Genomic DNA, 17,102 nt, shown 5'->3' with positions numbered 1-17,102 from the left:
GAAAGTAAATGCAGCCTCAGCGTTTGCGAGGACAGCAGACTGGTCATTGACGCGGCGCATCCGCCGGGCACCGCGAAAGCAGGCAACACTGGCACGCAGGAGACCAAAACCAAGACGACAACGCAGCAACGCCATCACGGACACCATTGCGTATGGCTCTCCGGTTTTCTCTGCAGACAGAGCAGCAATTCGCTTGAGAAGAGCGGAAGCAGCTCGACCGGCTCCACCTGTGGCTGAGAATACGACTGGTACGAAGGAGGCTCGCTCAACTTCTTGCACGCTCTGACCATACCTGCGACGCTTCTCGCGCTCATGGCTCTGGTAGCGAGCAGCGAGAGAAGAGGAACGGTTCGAAGGAGCGAATGGGTTAAACACCCGTATATCAAGATAAACGCGTTCAAACCGTCCTCCCCACACGCCACTCACCGCCACATCCAGACGGGCCTGATCCTCGATGGACGCCATCCGGTAGCGGAAAAGCTCGCCGGTGAGGGGTTGGAGACGAGGCTCTACTTCTACGCTGTGTGCCACCTTCTTCAGTTGGCCGGCGATGATGTCCAGTACCTTATTGTGGCGAAGCGTCGGGAAACCACCGGTGGGGCAAGAGAGAGCATGCTCAACAGAGAAGGTGGCACCACAGACACAAGTAGAAGGGAGCCGTGCCAGGTGCCAGCCATACCGCAATGCCAGACCATCGCGAAATTCACACTTCGACAAGCTGAACCCATGCCGACTGAGGGGGCGACAAGTGAGCCAGCTGGACGCACCCGCCTCACTGCCAAGGTTGATGGAGTGCTGGAGCTGGAGGGCAGAGGAGGCTCGGGCGGTGCATTGCCGAAGGGCTTCCGTGGCAGCTGCCTTCATATCCTTGCGATTAGAGGCATTCAGGCTGGCGACCTCTGCCAAAGAGTCTCCCAGGTTGAAACTCTGGGTGAGGATGTTGGCAACCATAGGAGCAGTGATGGCACGCGAGGATTGGTACTGGGCCGACAGAGAGGTAGGATCCAATATCCCTAGACCACCATTCCGGCAGGGGAAGGAGAAAAGGTGCGGAGCTCATAGCTCATTTCCTGGCCAGTGAGAGCTGGGAGGAGCTTCGTGGCAATGACCCGCTCCAGTGAAGCAAGGCCAGCCGTCATTGTAACCGGCTACTGCGGGTCGAGGAAAAGAATGATCTTTATTCGTACTGCACAGGGTTATATATGATGTAAAGGTGTCAACTAGATAGGCGGGATGGTAGGTGATAGGCCGAAGGGCCGTGGATAGAGGGGATAGGAGTGTGAACAGCAGGTAACACTGTTACACCATCCCACTCCCCTAAAGGAAGCATAGGGTTCTACGAGCAACTCAAGTAGGTAAATCTGCATGTGGATAAGCGGAATAAGTCCAGAACCCAACAGTCAAATCGCGAGGAAAATTACACAGAATGCAGTGCAATGGAATTCCAGAAGTTAACTCAGCTGCAATATCAGTGAAGATTCCTTGTATTTAAATAACGTCTTAAAAACACAATGTCTCTGCCAGACTCATCGCGCAAATTAGTTGCGGGTTCCCATGTAGCTTCGTCGACAGGATAGCCCTGCCAATGGACCAGGTACTCTCGCTGTCCCCTACGTTCTCGGTGATCCAGAATTTCTTCGACCATGAACCGTGTGTTTCCATCGAGGTCAGTGAATGATGGAGGTGGAGGTTGCTCTCTGCCAGGAATAGCGTTTTCCTCATACCGCCGCAAGGCAGTAATGTTGAAGACGGGATGGCAACGAATCGTGCGAGGAAGCTCCAAACGATATGCGTTTGAGCTAATCTTTGCCTGCACGCGGTAGGGCCCAAACCACCTTGGCCGCAGCTTCCGGGACAGTTGAAGACGGGCCTCTGGCGTTAGCAAGAAGTCCTTATAAACAAGCACCATATCACCAACCTTGAACTGGCTGGGAACCCTTCCACGGTCTGCGTACAGCGCATGGCGTGCTTGAGCGGCCACTGAGGCATCACGGGCAATGTCTAATGCATCACGTTGTTGCTGGAGCCAATCAACAGAGGCAGAACTCTCCCCTCCCCGTAAAATAAATTCAGGTGGGGACCGAGGATTAAATCCATAATTCAAGCAGAAAGGAGTGTTAGCAATAGATGATCGTTGGGAACTGTTAATGGAAAACTCACACAACGGAAGAAGGGTGTCCCAATTGTCCTGTTTATGATTGACAAAAGCTCGTAGAACATCTTCTACTTGCCTATTAACACGTTCTGTGAGCCCATCCGTCTGAGGATGGTTTGCTGTGCTGAAAGAAAGCTTAGTTCCTAGCTGTTTCATGATTTCTTGAAAAAAGTTGGCAGTAAATCTAGGATCTCTATCTGATACAATTGTGGAACTCAAACCATGAAGTCGGAATACATTCTGAATGTAAAGTTCAGCACTACCGCGGGCATCAATTGTGGAGTGGGTAGGAACCAAGTGAACACACTTGGTGAGGCGGTCTACAAATGTATAAATGGCATCATAGCCTCTGGGGGTGAGAGGGAGCCCCATGATGAAGTCCATTGAAATGTCCTTCCAAGGCTGGTCAGGAATGGGGAGGGATTGCAGAAAACCAGAACGCTGCTGGCTGCCCTTGGTGTGTTGGCACACTCCGCAAGACTTAACAAACTTCTTAATATCAAGTCCCATTCTTGGCCAGTAAAAGTATCGTGCTAAACGAAAGTAGGTGCGGTCGCGACCCGAGTGACCAGCAGTTGCACAATCATGATACTCCTGGATAAGCTGCAAACGCATACTGCAATTCGGTATACAGAGACGGTTATTGGGGGTTCCTCGAAGGTATAAAAGATGCATTTGCTCATCCCAATAGTATTGGTCATACATATTATCTGGACCGGAATGTTGCATTCTTTCGATAATAGGTGAGAGATCCTTGTCATGCGAATATGCATTCGAAATCGTTGTCGCCAGCTGGTCGTTAATCTGCAGTGCATACTCGATGGCATTTACGTTGGCTGTTGGGGTGGGCTTGTTAATGCTAGATATAATCTCATCCTGGCATGCCCTGTGCAAATCTGGGCGACGTGATAGTGGATCTGCGACGTTCTCTCGTCCTGGCTTGTGGTGAACAGAATAATGATAATCTGCCAAAAACTCCACCCACCTGGCCTCGCGCTTAGTAAGGTGGGGTTTGGTTCTCAAGTGAACCACTGCCATATTGTCAGTTAGGAGCTCAAATTGATTGAACAGGTAAATTCTCCAGCATTTGAGCGAGAATACGACTGCAAGGGTCTCTCTCTCTGCCGCTGTGTAGTTTCTCTCTGCAGATGATAATTTGCGGCTAGTGTATGCTACGGGGTGCCAACCATCGTTATCATCTTCTTGGAGGAGAACGCCTGCTACCGCAAAATCACTTGCGTCCGTAAGCACTCTGAATGGCTTGTCTACATCTGGAAGCTTTAATACTGGCGCATTCAGTAAAGCATTCTTCAAGGCCAAAAACGCCCCTTGCTTGGAATCGTCCCATTCGAATCGTGCGTGCTTTCCAGTGATTTCTTCAAGGGGCTTAGCTATAGACGAATAGTGGTCTATGAATCGTCTAAAATAGTTCGTGAAGCCTAAGAACTGTCTCACCTCAGTGATGCTCGATGGACTGGGCCACGTCCGGACAGCGTTCACCTTCTTCGGGTCAGGTGAAATATGAGAGCCGTTGATGCAATGCCCCAAGAACAGAACTTCCGAAGCGCCGAATTCGCACTTCGATAACTTGCAGAGCAGTTGGTTCTTCCTGAGCACGTCCAGCACCGTCCGCACATGGCTTAGATGCTCTGACCACGATCTGCTGAATATGAGAATGTCATCCAGAAACACAACTACAAAATCTCGTAAGTACGGGCGGAGGATGCTGTTCATCAGAGTCTGAAATGTGGCCGGTGCATTAGTCAGGCCGAAACCCATTACCCGGAATTGATAGTGCCCAAACGGTGTATTGATGGCCGTTTTCTTCACATCGTTCTTCTGAATACGGATCTGATTGTACCCTGATCTTAAATCGAGCTTCGTGAAATACGTGTTCCCCTGGACTGTGTCAAATAGATCATCCACATTGGGAAGGCAAGCCTTATTCTTCACAGTAATTTTGTTAAGATCCCTCCAGTCGCATACCATGCGCAAACTGCCATCTGCCTTTTTTACGAAGAACACGGGTGCGCCATACGGGGACTTACTAGGCTCAACAAAACCCTTTGCGAGTAGTTGCTCCAGTTGCGACTTCAACTCGTCCATTTCAGGCTTGGGGAGACGATAGGCTGGACGTGACGGCGGCGGTGCACCCTCTTCAAGCCGAATCTCATGATCTACGGATCTTTCAGGTGGAAGTGCGTCCGGCAGTTCATCAGGAAAGTCGGAATACTCACGAAGCAAGTCAGCAACTTCGGGCTTGTTAGAGTTGAGGATACTCAGAGGTGGATCAAGACCGGAGTCGTCCTCAGCTGTGACCCATGCTAGGAATCCTTGTTCGCCGTTTCTGAGCGCATGACTGGCCTGACAGCCAGAAATGAACATGTTTTCGATTTGCGAGTCTCCGTCCTTGTCCTGAGAAGGTGCACTTGGCAGGCCATTCCCGTCCACGATTATTTCGTTGGTCCGGAAATTGATTCGTGGGTTGTTCCTAGTCAACCAGGGCTTGCCCAATATCGCGTCGTAGCGGGCGAGGGGAAAGACGGTAAACTGCTGTTTCTCCTTGGAGTCGCTGACAACAACATCTATGGCATTCGTGGTCTCCATAGCGTGTGAGCTCGTTTTTCCATCCGCTAATGTGACTTTCAGTAATTCCGATCCCAACTCTGTTGGCACCTTGTGTCTTCGGACGAACACCTCAGAAATGAAGTCGTGGGTTGATCCACAGTCGATCAACACTGTCGCTGCACGGCCGTACAGTTTGGCTTCCACCCGTAGTAGCTCGTTCTCTTTTTCAGCGACGACACTGCCGACGTGCGCTTCGCGGCTCTTCTTAACATGTTTTTTGGAATCAACACAACTAGTAGCGGTAGCAGCAGCAACATCCGCGGCAGGCTCATCTTCTCCGCAATCGACTTGTCAACCAATAAGTCACTGAAGCGATTCTTCGTGGCGATTGGAGCGGCAGTGGGACAGGGTGGTGCTCTTCTCAGCGCCAGTGATCGCACCGCTGTCACTGGCGTCCAGCGTTTGGGTGGTGGTGAACTCGCGGGCAATCTCGGGCTAAATGTCCCTGCTGTCGGCAAGCGAAACATCTGCCAGCACTCATCAAGCGATTACGGTCTTCTGACGACAGTCTGGTTGGTCTTCGGATATTTGGCGATCCTGCAGCTATGCCATCTGGTTGGTGTCGATTCTCGGCCGTTACGGTCAGTGCTGCTTGTATAGCCTTCGACAGTGTTGTCGGATGCTCCTTGAGTACTTCACGCCTCAAATGGCCCCCGAGTCCGTTGACAAACAGCAGGGCGCGCGAGTGTTCGTCTAACTCGGGTACCTGCAGGCTGAGACGATTAAAGTCAGTGATAAATGATGCAACGGTGTCCTTCTGACGAGCACTAAATTAATAAATTCAACCGATTTTGCTCATTGCTGAAATGCGGGCCATACACACTTCCTAGTGCATCCCTTAGCGTGGGCCAGTTGATGTAGTGTTCCCCAGCCTCCATGTTCGAAATAAGCCATAGGCGGACATTGCCCACAAGAAAACTCGAGGCATAAGTGACTTCTTCCTCCTGTGTCGCAAATCCTATGGCTTTTATAGCTAAGTCCATGCTAAATACCCACTCCCGAAACAAATCTGCCTCACCGTGAAATGCTGGGGGCTCCTTGACATGGCGCTTGGTAATATTATCGCGAGGGTGTTCTCTGGTGCTTAGCCCTGGGCTGGATGGGACTTGAAATGGTCTCGCAGGAGTTGGAGTGATGGCGGCCACGAGTCGTCGCAACTCTTGTAGAGCCAGGTAAGCTGTCACGGCGATGACGGTCAGCAGGAGCGGAAGGCCAGTACTAGTCAGGTCGATGGAAACCATCCTCTGCTACCAGTGTAACCGGCTACTGCGGGTTGAGGAAAAGAATGATCTTTATTCGTACTGCACAGGGTTATATATGATGTAAAGGTGTCAACTAGATAGGCGGGATGGTAGGTGATAGGCCGAAGGGCCGTGGATAGAGGGGATAGGAGTGTGAACAGCAGGTAACACTGTTACACCCATTGCTTTGTACTCGCTCAGTCGGTGGACTGTTTAGTGCGTAAGCGCCTGAGCTGTTGTTGTTGTTGTTGTTGTTGTTGTTGTTGTTGTAGAAGTTTATTTAACGTCGCACCACAAACAGGCGATTTCGCCTCCTTTGATACATGTGGACGACAGAAGGAATGATAGAGAGAGAGGGGGGGGGGGGACAGAAATACGGAGAGAGGAAGGGTAGAAATAAATAAGCAAATCAACCTCAGGGCTACACCAGAGCAAAAACGGAATGGGAACATACTATATACAAGTACAAAATAGCTTCCTACGTATATTGCAAAACACTTTAGCAGGGCACAGAACTGAAGGTGGCTGGGCTCGGAACGGAGATCAGGCGGGAGCTGGTTCCACAGGACTGCGCCGATGAACTGCATGGTCGCTCGACCCGCAGGACCGGGCCAAAATGGTACTCGAACGAGGTGATGTGCTGCTCCCCGAATGCGGTCACCAGTAACTCCCACGAAGAAGCTGGTGAAGAGGGAGCTAGCTCGGGAGAACAGACAACGACGGACAAAGATGAGGAGCTTAATGCTAAACATGTCGTCCAGGGTGGTGAGGCGGAGCTGTTCAAAGATCGGGCTCGTGCGCGATCACGGTGGCAGACTGAAGAAGCCGCGGATAGCGCACTTCGTTAGACGTGTGAGGGGCTCCATGTTGCCAATTTGAAGTGACGGATAAAAGGCGTTGGAAGCGTACGACAACCTACCCTGGATCATCGACCTGTAAAACAGGATCTTTGACGCCAGGGTGAGGCTTCGGCGGCTCCGCCACAGCGCACCTACTGACTTCCGCACCTGCTGGATTGTGTGATTGACGTTTTTTTGTTTTTTTTTCTACAAAATCCACATATCTCCAGACACTGGGGTGAATGATGGAGTGTGGTGGTGGGGCCCGTTAAGCTCCGCCGACCAGAGGTCTCGGCTTCATAGCTCCATGGAGGATTAAATTGAAAAAGAAAACAGAAGAAAGAAAATGGAAAGATTGTATTGCTCAGTGAGCAAAAGAATAAGTTGAGTATTGATGTGAGGCTCCCAGGAGAGCTGCCCATCTACCATTACGCCCAGGTACCGCGCTTGTTCCACAACTGCAAGGGCTGCATTCCCACAGCGAATTCGAATGTTATCTGTGTCAGGGGCTGGGCCTCTTGGGGTAATCAACAGAGCTTGAGTTTTCTTTTGGTTCAGCATTAGTCCGCGGTCCTCCAACCACAGTGTTGCCAACCGCCCGTATTTGTCCGTATTTTTACGGAAAAACGAAGTTTTGTCCGCAGTACGGATTTCAATCGAATTATCCCGCAAACGATCATGTATGATCGATACCTAAAACCTTCACAACTCCATCGTTTCTTGTGCGAATTCAAGATTCGAAGGGTCTACGTGGTAGCGAAAACTCCAAGCTGCCCAATACAACAATTGCCGAAGAGTTACGAGATTGGACTGCAGTGATATTGCGCGCCGTATTCCGGTATTCTTACCTCGACAAATTCAAATTTTTGATCGATCTCTTCGCCATTTTGGGGAAATTCCCTTATCGTATACTCTTTGACTCGTTTGAGCGACTGTCACTGAGCACATTATAATGACGTAGCCGGCTGAAGTTTCAATTGCCTCGAACAAAATTGAGTGTTCTGCGATGAAGGAGAGTGGAATGGTGTTGATGGGATGAATTTGCTTGCATTTTAGGCTTGGAGACGACTTTGCTGTGTTACTGCGCCAGATTTGTGGCGGCTTCATAATGCATTATTAATGGAGCCTGGCGTTGCTCCTGCCAAGAGCTTTCCAACTGTTAACGAACCCTAGATTGTGAAAATCAAGCGAAGTAGACCAAAGTTATGACTTCGTGAAGTTGAAAATTGTAATCATACGTAGGCTACACAAGTGTGGGGAAGGGTTATACAGTATCGGGGGTTTTCGCACAACAAATCAGTCAAAATGTTGACCTAAAAATCGAGTACGCAAAACTCTGAAAAATTCTGCAAAATGGCACTGGGCAATATGGGAGTAGGGGGTACTTGGTAACACTGCAACCACTGCGACAGGCCAGTGATGGCTGTGCTTAGAGAAGAGCACACTTGTTCGCAACTGCCCGAGGCTTCGTCTGCAAATTAATTCCTGGTTTGTGACCTGCTGGGACAAGCAGCATCGAAGGTTACGGATATAGTGTGAACAGGAGGGGGCCGAGGACGGATCCTTGCGGCACCCCTCGACTGCATGCGACGTATTCCGAGCAATTATTTCCGCCCACAACTAAGCGTTGAGCTGTAGTATAATTGCTCGGAATACGTCGCATGCAGTCGAGGGGTGCCGCAAGGATCCGTCCTCGGCCCCCTCCTGTTCACACTATATCCGTAACCTTCGATGCTGCTTGTCCCAGCAGGTCACAAACCAGGAATTAACCCTTTGAGAGCCGACCCATACTTGAATGTGTAGAATTCTACACACTCGACTGCGAGACTTCAACTGGCCGTAACTCGGTCAAAACTAGGGCAAATTCAACGATCCAAATATCTACCTTGAAGAGAAAACTCTCAGCGTGCCGTAGAACCCATCCGCGATGCGCTGTGATCAACGGTTCTTGAGATAAATCGCTCGTAAGTTCAGCCGCGATCGCGGCACTTGAAAAGCGTGGGAGTGCAACCCGAAAGTTGAGAATTTTGAGACTTTTCCTCGCGCTGAGTTACTCAAATTTGCGTGGGTTTCACTGGTAGTATTTCCAAGGGTACACAGCGAAAAAATCGAAACTCTGCGATCAAGAAAAATGAAAATGCTGGAGCAGGACGAAAGTGCACGCATTTCAAGCAGTTTTCGCTAGTTCGCTGCTCTCCGGCGCTGGAGATATGGCGTCCTGGTCATCATGCGTGACCTCAGTCTCTTCCTCTCGCGGAGACCTTTCCAGGAAGCCCAAGATTGTGAAGATTGAGTGAGTAGAACTGAAGTTACGTCCCAAAGAACATGAAAATATGCAGAATTTTGAAATTTTCAATCGGCTCTCAAAGGGTTAATTTGCAGGCGAAGCCTCGGGCAGTTGCGAACAAGTGTGCTCTTCTCTAAGCACAGCCATCACTGGCCTGTCGCAGTGGTTGCAGTGTTAAGTACCCCCTACTCACTGCCTACAGTACTAGTTTTTTTTTTTTTTTAGCCTAGTGTTTTTTTTTTCACACAGTCAAGAATATTTTCTTTCAAAGAAAACAAAAAAAATTGTAAGTACGATGTACATATGTAGCAAGTAAAGAAAACAGATACAGTACTACGAGTACGCGCATATATATACGAGGTGGTTTGGCTTTTTTTAACATGGTTGTAAAATGACGTTTTTTCAGTCACTTCTAGACAAGCTACGTCCAAATGAATTGTTGCAAGTGGAAGTTATTATTATTATTATTATTATTTTATTTATTTTAATAATAGCAATGAAAAGTATGAATGCCGCAGACATCACCACGCAACATGACAATTTGTTCAAGGTTTGGTTTTGTGTGTTTCCAAAATCGATTTTCACGTTGCGATCATCAGTGGAAATACGCAACTAAAGAGATCAAGGGAAAAACAAAGGTTAAAAATCCAAAGAAGTGTGACACATGACGGGTAACTTGTGGTAAGTATTACAAAAAGTGAGAACTAAAATAAAGAGTAAGTGTGACAAACGGGCATGAACAGTGCAGAAACAACTCATGAACACGGGGTGCAAACTCACGAAAATAACCTAAGTGCTAAAACATGTTCTTTTTGCTTACACAAATCGGGCTTATGCGTACGATGATGACGAGGCGGCGGATGAAGACGAGGCGGATGACGGTGAGACGGCTGGTGGTGATGGTGATAAAACGGACGAGGAGGAGTCAGGTGGCAGGGAAGGTGATGGAGCTGATGAGGGTGAAATTCGTAAGAAGTCAGCTGTGTATTTGCATTTGTTATCTCGTCCCGATTGTTTGAGTGTGTATGATGATTCCCACTTCTCTGTACTGTGTCGTGCCCGTTATGTCCAGCAGTTGAAGGTCCTTGAAGCTGTTTGTATTCGTACGCATAAGCCCGATTTGTGTAAGCAAAAAGAACATGTTTTAGCACTTAGGTTATTTTCGTGAGTTTGCACCCCGTGTTCATGAGTTGTTTCTGCACTGTTCATGCCCGTTTGTCACACTTACTCTTTATTTTAGTTCTCACTTTTTGTAATACTTACCACAAGTTACCCGTCATGTGTCACACTTCTTTGGATTTTTAACCTTTGTTTTTCCCTTGATCTCTTTAGTTGCGTATTTCCACTGATGATCGCAACGTGAAAATCGATTTTGGAAACACACAAAACCAAACCTTGAACAAATTGTCATGTTGCGTGGTGATGTCTGCGGCATTCATACTTTTCATTGCTATTATTAAACTTTTATCTCCACGTAGATTATTTGTTTATTTATTTTACTAGGGTGTTTCCCACAGACCTATGGTCTTCTTACGGGAGCCCCTAGAAAGTGCTATCCTTCATGCCCGTTGTGTCCAAAAATGGGAGTGATCCCACTTTGGAAAGTGTCTTGAATCATGTCCAACTTTCATAGTATTCTCAGGATTCAAATAATTGGTGTGTCATTTTTTAACAAATTTGTAAAATGGCATCACAAACTGGGATATTCGGTCATCAATGTTCTGAAGTTGATAGATATCACTTCAAGGATTGCTAGTGGATGAAAGTTAATCTGTCAACAGAGGAGTGAACTGCATTGTATGCTGCGAAAGCCGTGTTTTTGTATTTGTAACTAGTGGCTGTGTTATACGGTGGAATTGGATAGATAGCATAGCATCGCAGCGATGTTTTCGTTCTCACAGAGTGTATTCCGCGACCTACTGTTCTTCATTACTGTCTCTAGTGATGGCAAGATGGCCTGACGTCGTCCAAAGGCCCTGCGGAAGCAATTCACTGCCCTCCTCGTCCCGGGCATTCAGGGGCTCATTTTACACATTTTACACAAAATGGCAAAGCACCCACCACTAGTTATACCAACGTGGCAGGGAGAATTAAATTATACGCACCAAATTTTCTGGTCAATGATGTTGATCTACGATAAACTGGCTCTCATTTGCCACCACCCATGTTTCGATACAGCCATCCGGAGCAGAGAAAAAGCCAGAAGAAAAGCAAATTTTACACATTAAAATTTTGTTAAAAAATGCAAAAAGCCAAATCACCTCGTACTACCAAGAGTTCATAACCCCCAGGGGTTATGAACTCTTGGTACTACACTCTATACAGGCGACCCTGCTGTTTATGGCGGGGAGTATTGTACTACTCCCTGGTTTATGGCATGCATGGCACTCCATCCACTGAGCTGACAGACAGACATAATCCACATGCTAGCACACGTAGACTACGTACACACACACACCCTCGCTTCAACTCAACGCCCAACGGCTCTATTTTTTATAGCACTGGCAGTCTGTGTAGTGTGACAGGTACGAGTCGGACTAGTTATAGGTCATATCATATCAGCTGTAGCTGTAGCCTTGTGTAAATAATTAAAAAAAAAAAAAAAAATAGAACAAATCACCTTCGAGCTTCGCCTTTGAATTATTTTACTGCTGCAGTAGTCGTACGAGGATCGAGGAATATGTTGCCAACGCCGGAGAAGATTTCGTTTGCAGAAAGGAATTGCCTAGCGATAGCCAGTAATCAGTAGTATTCTTTCAGATAATTATGATCGGAAGGAAAATGTCGTGGTGTAGCTGTCGAACTGTCACCCTTGCCAGTATCGGACTTATGCTTCGCTTTCTTTCTGTCAGTGCATTCGATACTGCGGGAATAGAAATGAGAAAGCTGTCTGTGGGCGAGAACATCCCACTCGTTCAAACGAGTGACTGGAGACATGTTAGTGAAACAATGCACATAGCGCTACTTGGAAGATCTGTCCGCTGTATGTGGCATTCCGTGCTGCCGCCAAATAATTCTGCGCCGATCACCAGTGAGGACGCTGAGTGCCGCTTTGAGCTGCTCACCCCGAACGGCAGTCTTCTATATGCAGGGCGAGCGACGGGAACGTCTTACTCGTATGCGTCGTCAGCTGGAGGATTTCAAGGTCTGCTGCACGAGGTCATTATACCTGATGTGATTCCGTCCGGCGAGGACCTTGCAGGCAAACAGTCAGGGTTTAGACTGAAATACCAGTGCCGTGATGCTAGCTCTCCACCGTTCGACGAATACAGGGAAATAATTGAACTATTCAGTCGCAGAACTCATGGGAATCGTTCTGCTATTGCTCTCGTTGCCGACATGGGAGTTTTGGAGTCCGAGGATACGATGGCATCCATGAAGACAACATTAGACCTGGGTGATGTTAACTTGGCGATGGTTGTGCACAGCGGTGATATCAGCTATGCCGACGATCGCCTAAGCTCTAGCAACTGGCAAGTTTGGGTGGAGTTCCTCCGCCGCTTGCAGCCTATTCCTCAGCATGTGCTCTACATGACCGCACCGGGCAATCACGAAGCACAGTTCAACTTCACGGCCTATCACAACTGGTTTCACATGCCGCATGCCCAGTCAAACTCCTCCTCGCCGGACTACTATTCGTTTGATTATCTCGGCGTGCACTTTTCCATGATCTCAACGGAAATGGATTTCCAGAAGGGCTCCATGCAGCATGATTGGTTGGAGGCCGACATGAAGAAGGCCAATATGAACCGCGACGCTGTCCCGTGGCTGGTGGTGAGTGGTCACAGGCCGCTCTACTGTAGCTCGATTCTCTCGGAGAAGCGCTGCAGGCTCGAAGCACCCGTCTATCGAAGCTACATTGAAGATCTGTTACTGGATAACCAGGTCGACGTCTACTTGGCTGGACACAACCACCAGTACGAGAGGTCGTATCCCATGTACGACGGCGTGGCAGTTCAGCAGGACTTCATCAACCCGCGCGCGCCAGTCTACATTGTAAACGGGGGTGCGGGCAATATAGAGGGTAACGACCACACGTTTCTGCCGAGCATGGCAGTGCCGTGGAGAGCTGCACACGGCACTCACCACACGGGTTGGATGACTATGATCCCTACAAACAGTAAGCTCTCCTTCTTCTACACGGAAAGTAGAAGTAATGAAATTGTTGATAAATTTGAGATCGTAAGAACTCACTAAAGGCATACAGAGGTATTCGAAGTATGTCTGTCTCTCCATGGTCTCTGCGAAAACTTTCTTGAGGTGAGAACCGATTTTGAAACTGTTGTACTCCGCTTTAGAAATTGGCTTTAGAAAAATAAATTCTATCTAAGTGCTAATACAACATAGGTGAGAACATCCTGGTGACTCGAAATTATGGTTATGTTACGAGGAAGTTATATTTTTTAAGTTATTTTGTTACTGCTCTGGTGAAAGGATAAGCTCCAGGTGCTAACACTTTATAGTTGCTCAACATTATTTATAGCATCATGGTGAAGGTTACTCTATAAATCTTTGCTCTGCTTTTCCTCTTTCCTCACTTGCTCTGGATTACTGAATTGGGTTTCTTTCTTTAAAAGAATATGGTCACAGACCCCATTCTTTTCGCCAGTTTGTTGAGGATTTTGCTTGTACACATCCGCTTTCCGTACGAACAGGTTTCTTTTAATTTGACTTTTTTTAAGGCGGGCGTGGAGAAATACGCCTGCTCCTTTGGGCTTTTGATTGAAAGTTTCTTTTTACGGCAACATAACTATGGGTTTCTATCCGGTTGGAATTCAACAAAGTGTATGAATGTCTTTGAGGTAGTCAACTGTATTCAACAAAGTGTATGAATGTCTTTGAGGTAGTCAGCTGTATTCCTGTTCCAGGGATACAGTCACGGTGCAGCAGTCAAGACTACTTTGCAGTGATGATGCAGGAATTGGCGTTTTAAAACCCAGGTTGAGTAGCAAGGAATGCTAGGATCATGCAAGTCTTGCTCTGTTGCAGAAGGGCTTAAAATTTGTGATTATTATTACAACCCACACATGCAGTCCGGGACCTATGTTATGCTACCCATGCCGGTTGTAAGCTTGTACTGTATACGTGTACCAAATTAATGTTTTCTTGGCGACCCCGAAAGGATCCTCTTCTGAACTTGCTACACACTGTACACCAGGGTGGAATGTGGAGCAAAGCGTAACAAGAAATAGTGCAGATGTTGTTGAATATGCTGAGTTCATGAACAGGTTACAGCATGTGTAACGCTCAAGTAACCTTGAGTTGGGCAAATAGGGCGGATCAGACGACAATGCACAGTTACAATATTTATGTTTTGCTACTATGTAGTCGTTGCAGTCACACTGCTGAACATAAATAATTGAGCCGCACCATGACAAAAGGGTGCTTATGGCAAAAATTTCACAAACTGAGTTATGGATACAGCGCAATGGCTGAATTCTCACTGCTTCTGTTGCAAAAAAACCGCATTCAAAAAGCTTGATAAATCACAACGAAAACTAATCGAATTCAAAAAGAAAATGTGCACTCTCAATATTGCATACTTAACTTTCAAACGAGTTTTTCTCTGTTTGATGTCGCGTGCCATAAGCACCCTTTTGTCGTGTCGCGGCTCAGTTATCATTTGTTTTGCTCAAACTAGCCTCCTTGCTCACTTCTGTTCCATGTTGGTGTACTGAAATGAAAGCACCCCCATTTGGATTCTGCATGAAAAGCGACAGCATCAACAAAGGAAATTCGAATTGAAATCTCGTGCCACATTTATTAAAACTGTGAAACTATAGAACTGGAAAACCTAATCTGACCTGGTTATCATACGTATTGCGATTTGAAAGCAGGACAATAGAAAGTCACAAACATTTCAATACAGCACTCTCCCATACTGCTTATAGAATTGCTTTTCGTCTAGCCACCCCTAATAACGGGACTTGTGGCATTTTATAAAACTCAGCACCATTGCCAGTCTGCCTGGCCCAGCATGGACCAGAACCGTTACCTCCCCCCCCCCCCCCCTTCCGCACGCACACACACACACACACACACACGTCAAACTAGCTGTGAAGAGGCATAAGAGTCTCGGCAGAAATTGGTATGGCAGCATTGCCCTAAGTTAAGTTATGACGGGAAGATGTCCAGGCAATAGGTGTTTTCACCGGTAGCAATTTCGCAGAAAGCACCAACCTATTATGGCATGACTCTTGTGCCTAAATAATGACAATAACAATAAATGACAGAAATAGATGTTAATTAATGACACACGCGACCATGCACGTGGAAAAATATGCACAGTGACCTAGCCTGCAGCAGCAGTTAGATGCACGAACATCCAACCACAGTCGAAGCAGTGACCAGTGTGTGTATGTGGGGCCTGCAGGCATAGGTCAGAATGAGCGGTCCAGGATACTATTCAGTGTGAGCACTTCCGTGATCACACAAGAGTCCGTGCAAATCTGCAGGCCACACTACACATGACCTAGGCATAGATGGGAAATACCAGGAAATATGTGCAGAATCCTCAGTGTCTAAAATCGGCATAAGCAGAAAACAAGAGGAAGGACAATGGCCAGAGCCATGACAACAGGAGTGATCCAGGATGTGCTCTCGGCGTCATATGGGTTGCGTTTCGGCCGCCCGGACTTCTTTTGGAAGCTAGACTGTGGTCCCTGGGATGCTCCGCGTTGCTGCTGCTGCTGCTCATCATCCTCATCGGTATCTTCCTCCTCCTCCTCTTCCGCTTCTGCCTCAACCTCGGGCAGACGTGGAACATCATCCAATGCTCCTCGCATGATGTAGAACGCATTGCACTTGGGGTTGTCATAGGAGCCCTTGACAAAGCTAACCACCAGCTTTCCGTCAAACGGCATAATGTTGCCATTGACATTCAGCTGGCCACTCTTTACGGAGAAAGAGACATAATCATCGTGCGCAACACCTTTGCCTACCCGATCAAAGATGTCAAGTTCAGACACAACTGGCTCGCCGTTCAGATGGACATCAAATACTTTTTGACTTGACCCAGAGAAGTACACCTCAGAAAATTTGAGAACAAGTACGTAGTTGCCTTCCCTGTTCAGTGGCACAGTGTAGCTGAAAGTCTTGAAGTGATACCGTTCAGTTTGATACAAAATCTGGTCGGCGGCATTGGCGCGTGCAATAGCCATTCTCTTTCCGAAATCCGATGGAGTTCCCTCAGTCATCTTGTCTCTCGAGTACTTGATGCCATGGCTGTCTGTGTGCGCCTCGCCACCACAATTAACACCATACACCACCTCCCTCGATGCGCCGTATTCAACGAACGCGATGAGCAGTAGGAAAGCCACAGCATGTAAGATACCCATTGCGAATTCAAAGTTAAAAGTCTTGTACGCTGATCTAATAATGATATCGTGGAAAACAATTTGTACAATACTCTCTCCACTCAATTGCAAGCGGAGAGCAGCAAAGTATCGCAACAGAGGATAAGTTTATGCTTTTAATATGGACAGTTTTCAAGAAGACCAGCAGCTGAGATCACAACTCTCCAAAATCTCTTCTAGTTCTACACGAAGACTACGAGTACAAACAGCACTAAAAATTTGCTGAATCCTTGCACGAAACATGATACGAGAGAACTAGAAATGAATTGCTGAAGCGAAAAAAAACTTTTGCAGTTTTGGAAGGGTAGTTTTTGTGCAGGAGATTGAGATCGTGTGCTACTACCGGTACTGTACTGTTAGTATGAAGCTACATCATGTACACATACTGTGACATAGCATGCAGTGTCTGTCAGTGTCAAGCGTGACTCAAGTCAAGAAGACTCTTGTAGTCTTGACAAGAGTCCATAAAGGCATAACTAAACCCAGGCCGCACTGAGTCTGTATGTATGCGCTCTTGTACTTTTCTTGATCTTGATCAAGTAATTAGTTGATGCCATGCCACCGGCATGCATTACCGTTTCTCAATAATCTTTATAA

The 17,102-nt window shown here is 47.4% G+C and overlaps 2 protein-coding genes across 2 annotated transcripts; one reads left to right on the top strand and one right to left on the bottom strand.

The window, feature by feature from the left end:
- Positions 1 to 12,099: 12,099 nt before the first annotated feature.
- On the top strand, positions 12,100 to 13,347 carry LOC135807478 (acid phosphatase type 7-like). Its single transcript, XM_065321240.1, has one exon. It carries the CDS (start codon positions 12,100 to 12,102, stop codon positions 13,345 to 13,347), a length of 1,248 nt encoding a protein of 415 aa, XP_065177312.1.
- A 1,860-nt stretch (positions 13,348 to 15,207) lies between these two features.
- Positions 15,208 to 16,768, bottom strand: LOC135805557 (malectin-like). The gene has a single exon (XM_065319608.1). It carries the CDS (start codon positions 16,485 to 16,487, stop codon positions 15,672 to 15,674), a length of 816 nt encoding a protein of 271 aa, XP_065175680.1. The 5' UTR covers positions 16,488 to 16,768; the 3' UTR covers positions 15,208 to 15,671.
- Positions 16,769 to 17,102: the final 334 nt, after the last annotated feature.

Source organism: Sycon ciliatum, chromosome 1, assembly GCF_964019385.1.
Source record: "Sycon ciliatum chromosome 1, ocSycCili1.1, whole genome shotgun sequence".
Lineage (NCBI taxonomy): Eukaryota > Metazoa > Porifera > Calcarea > Leucosolenida > Sycettidae > Sycon > Sycon ciliatum.
This window is presented reverse-complemented; position numbering and strand designations above follow the sequence as displayed.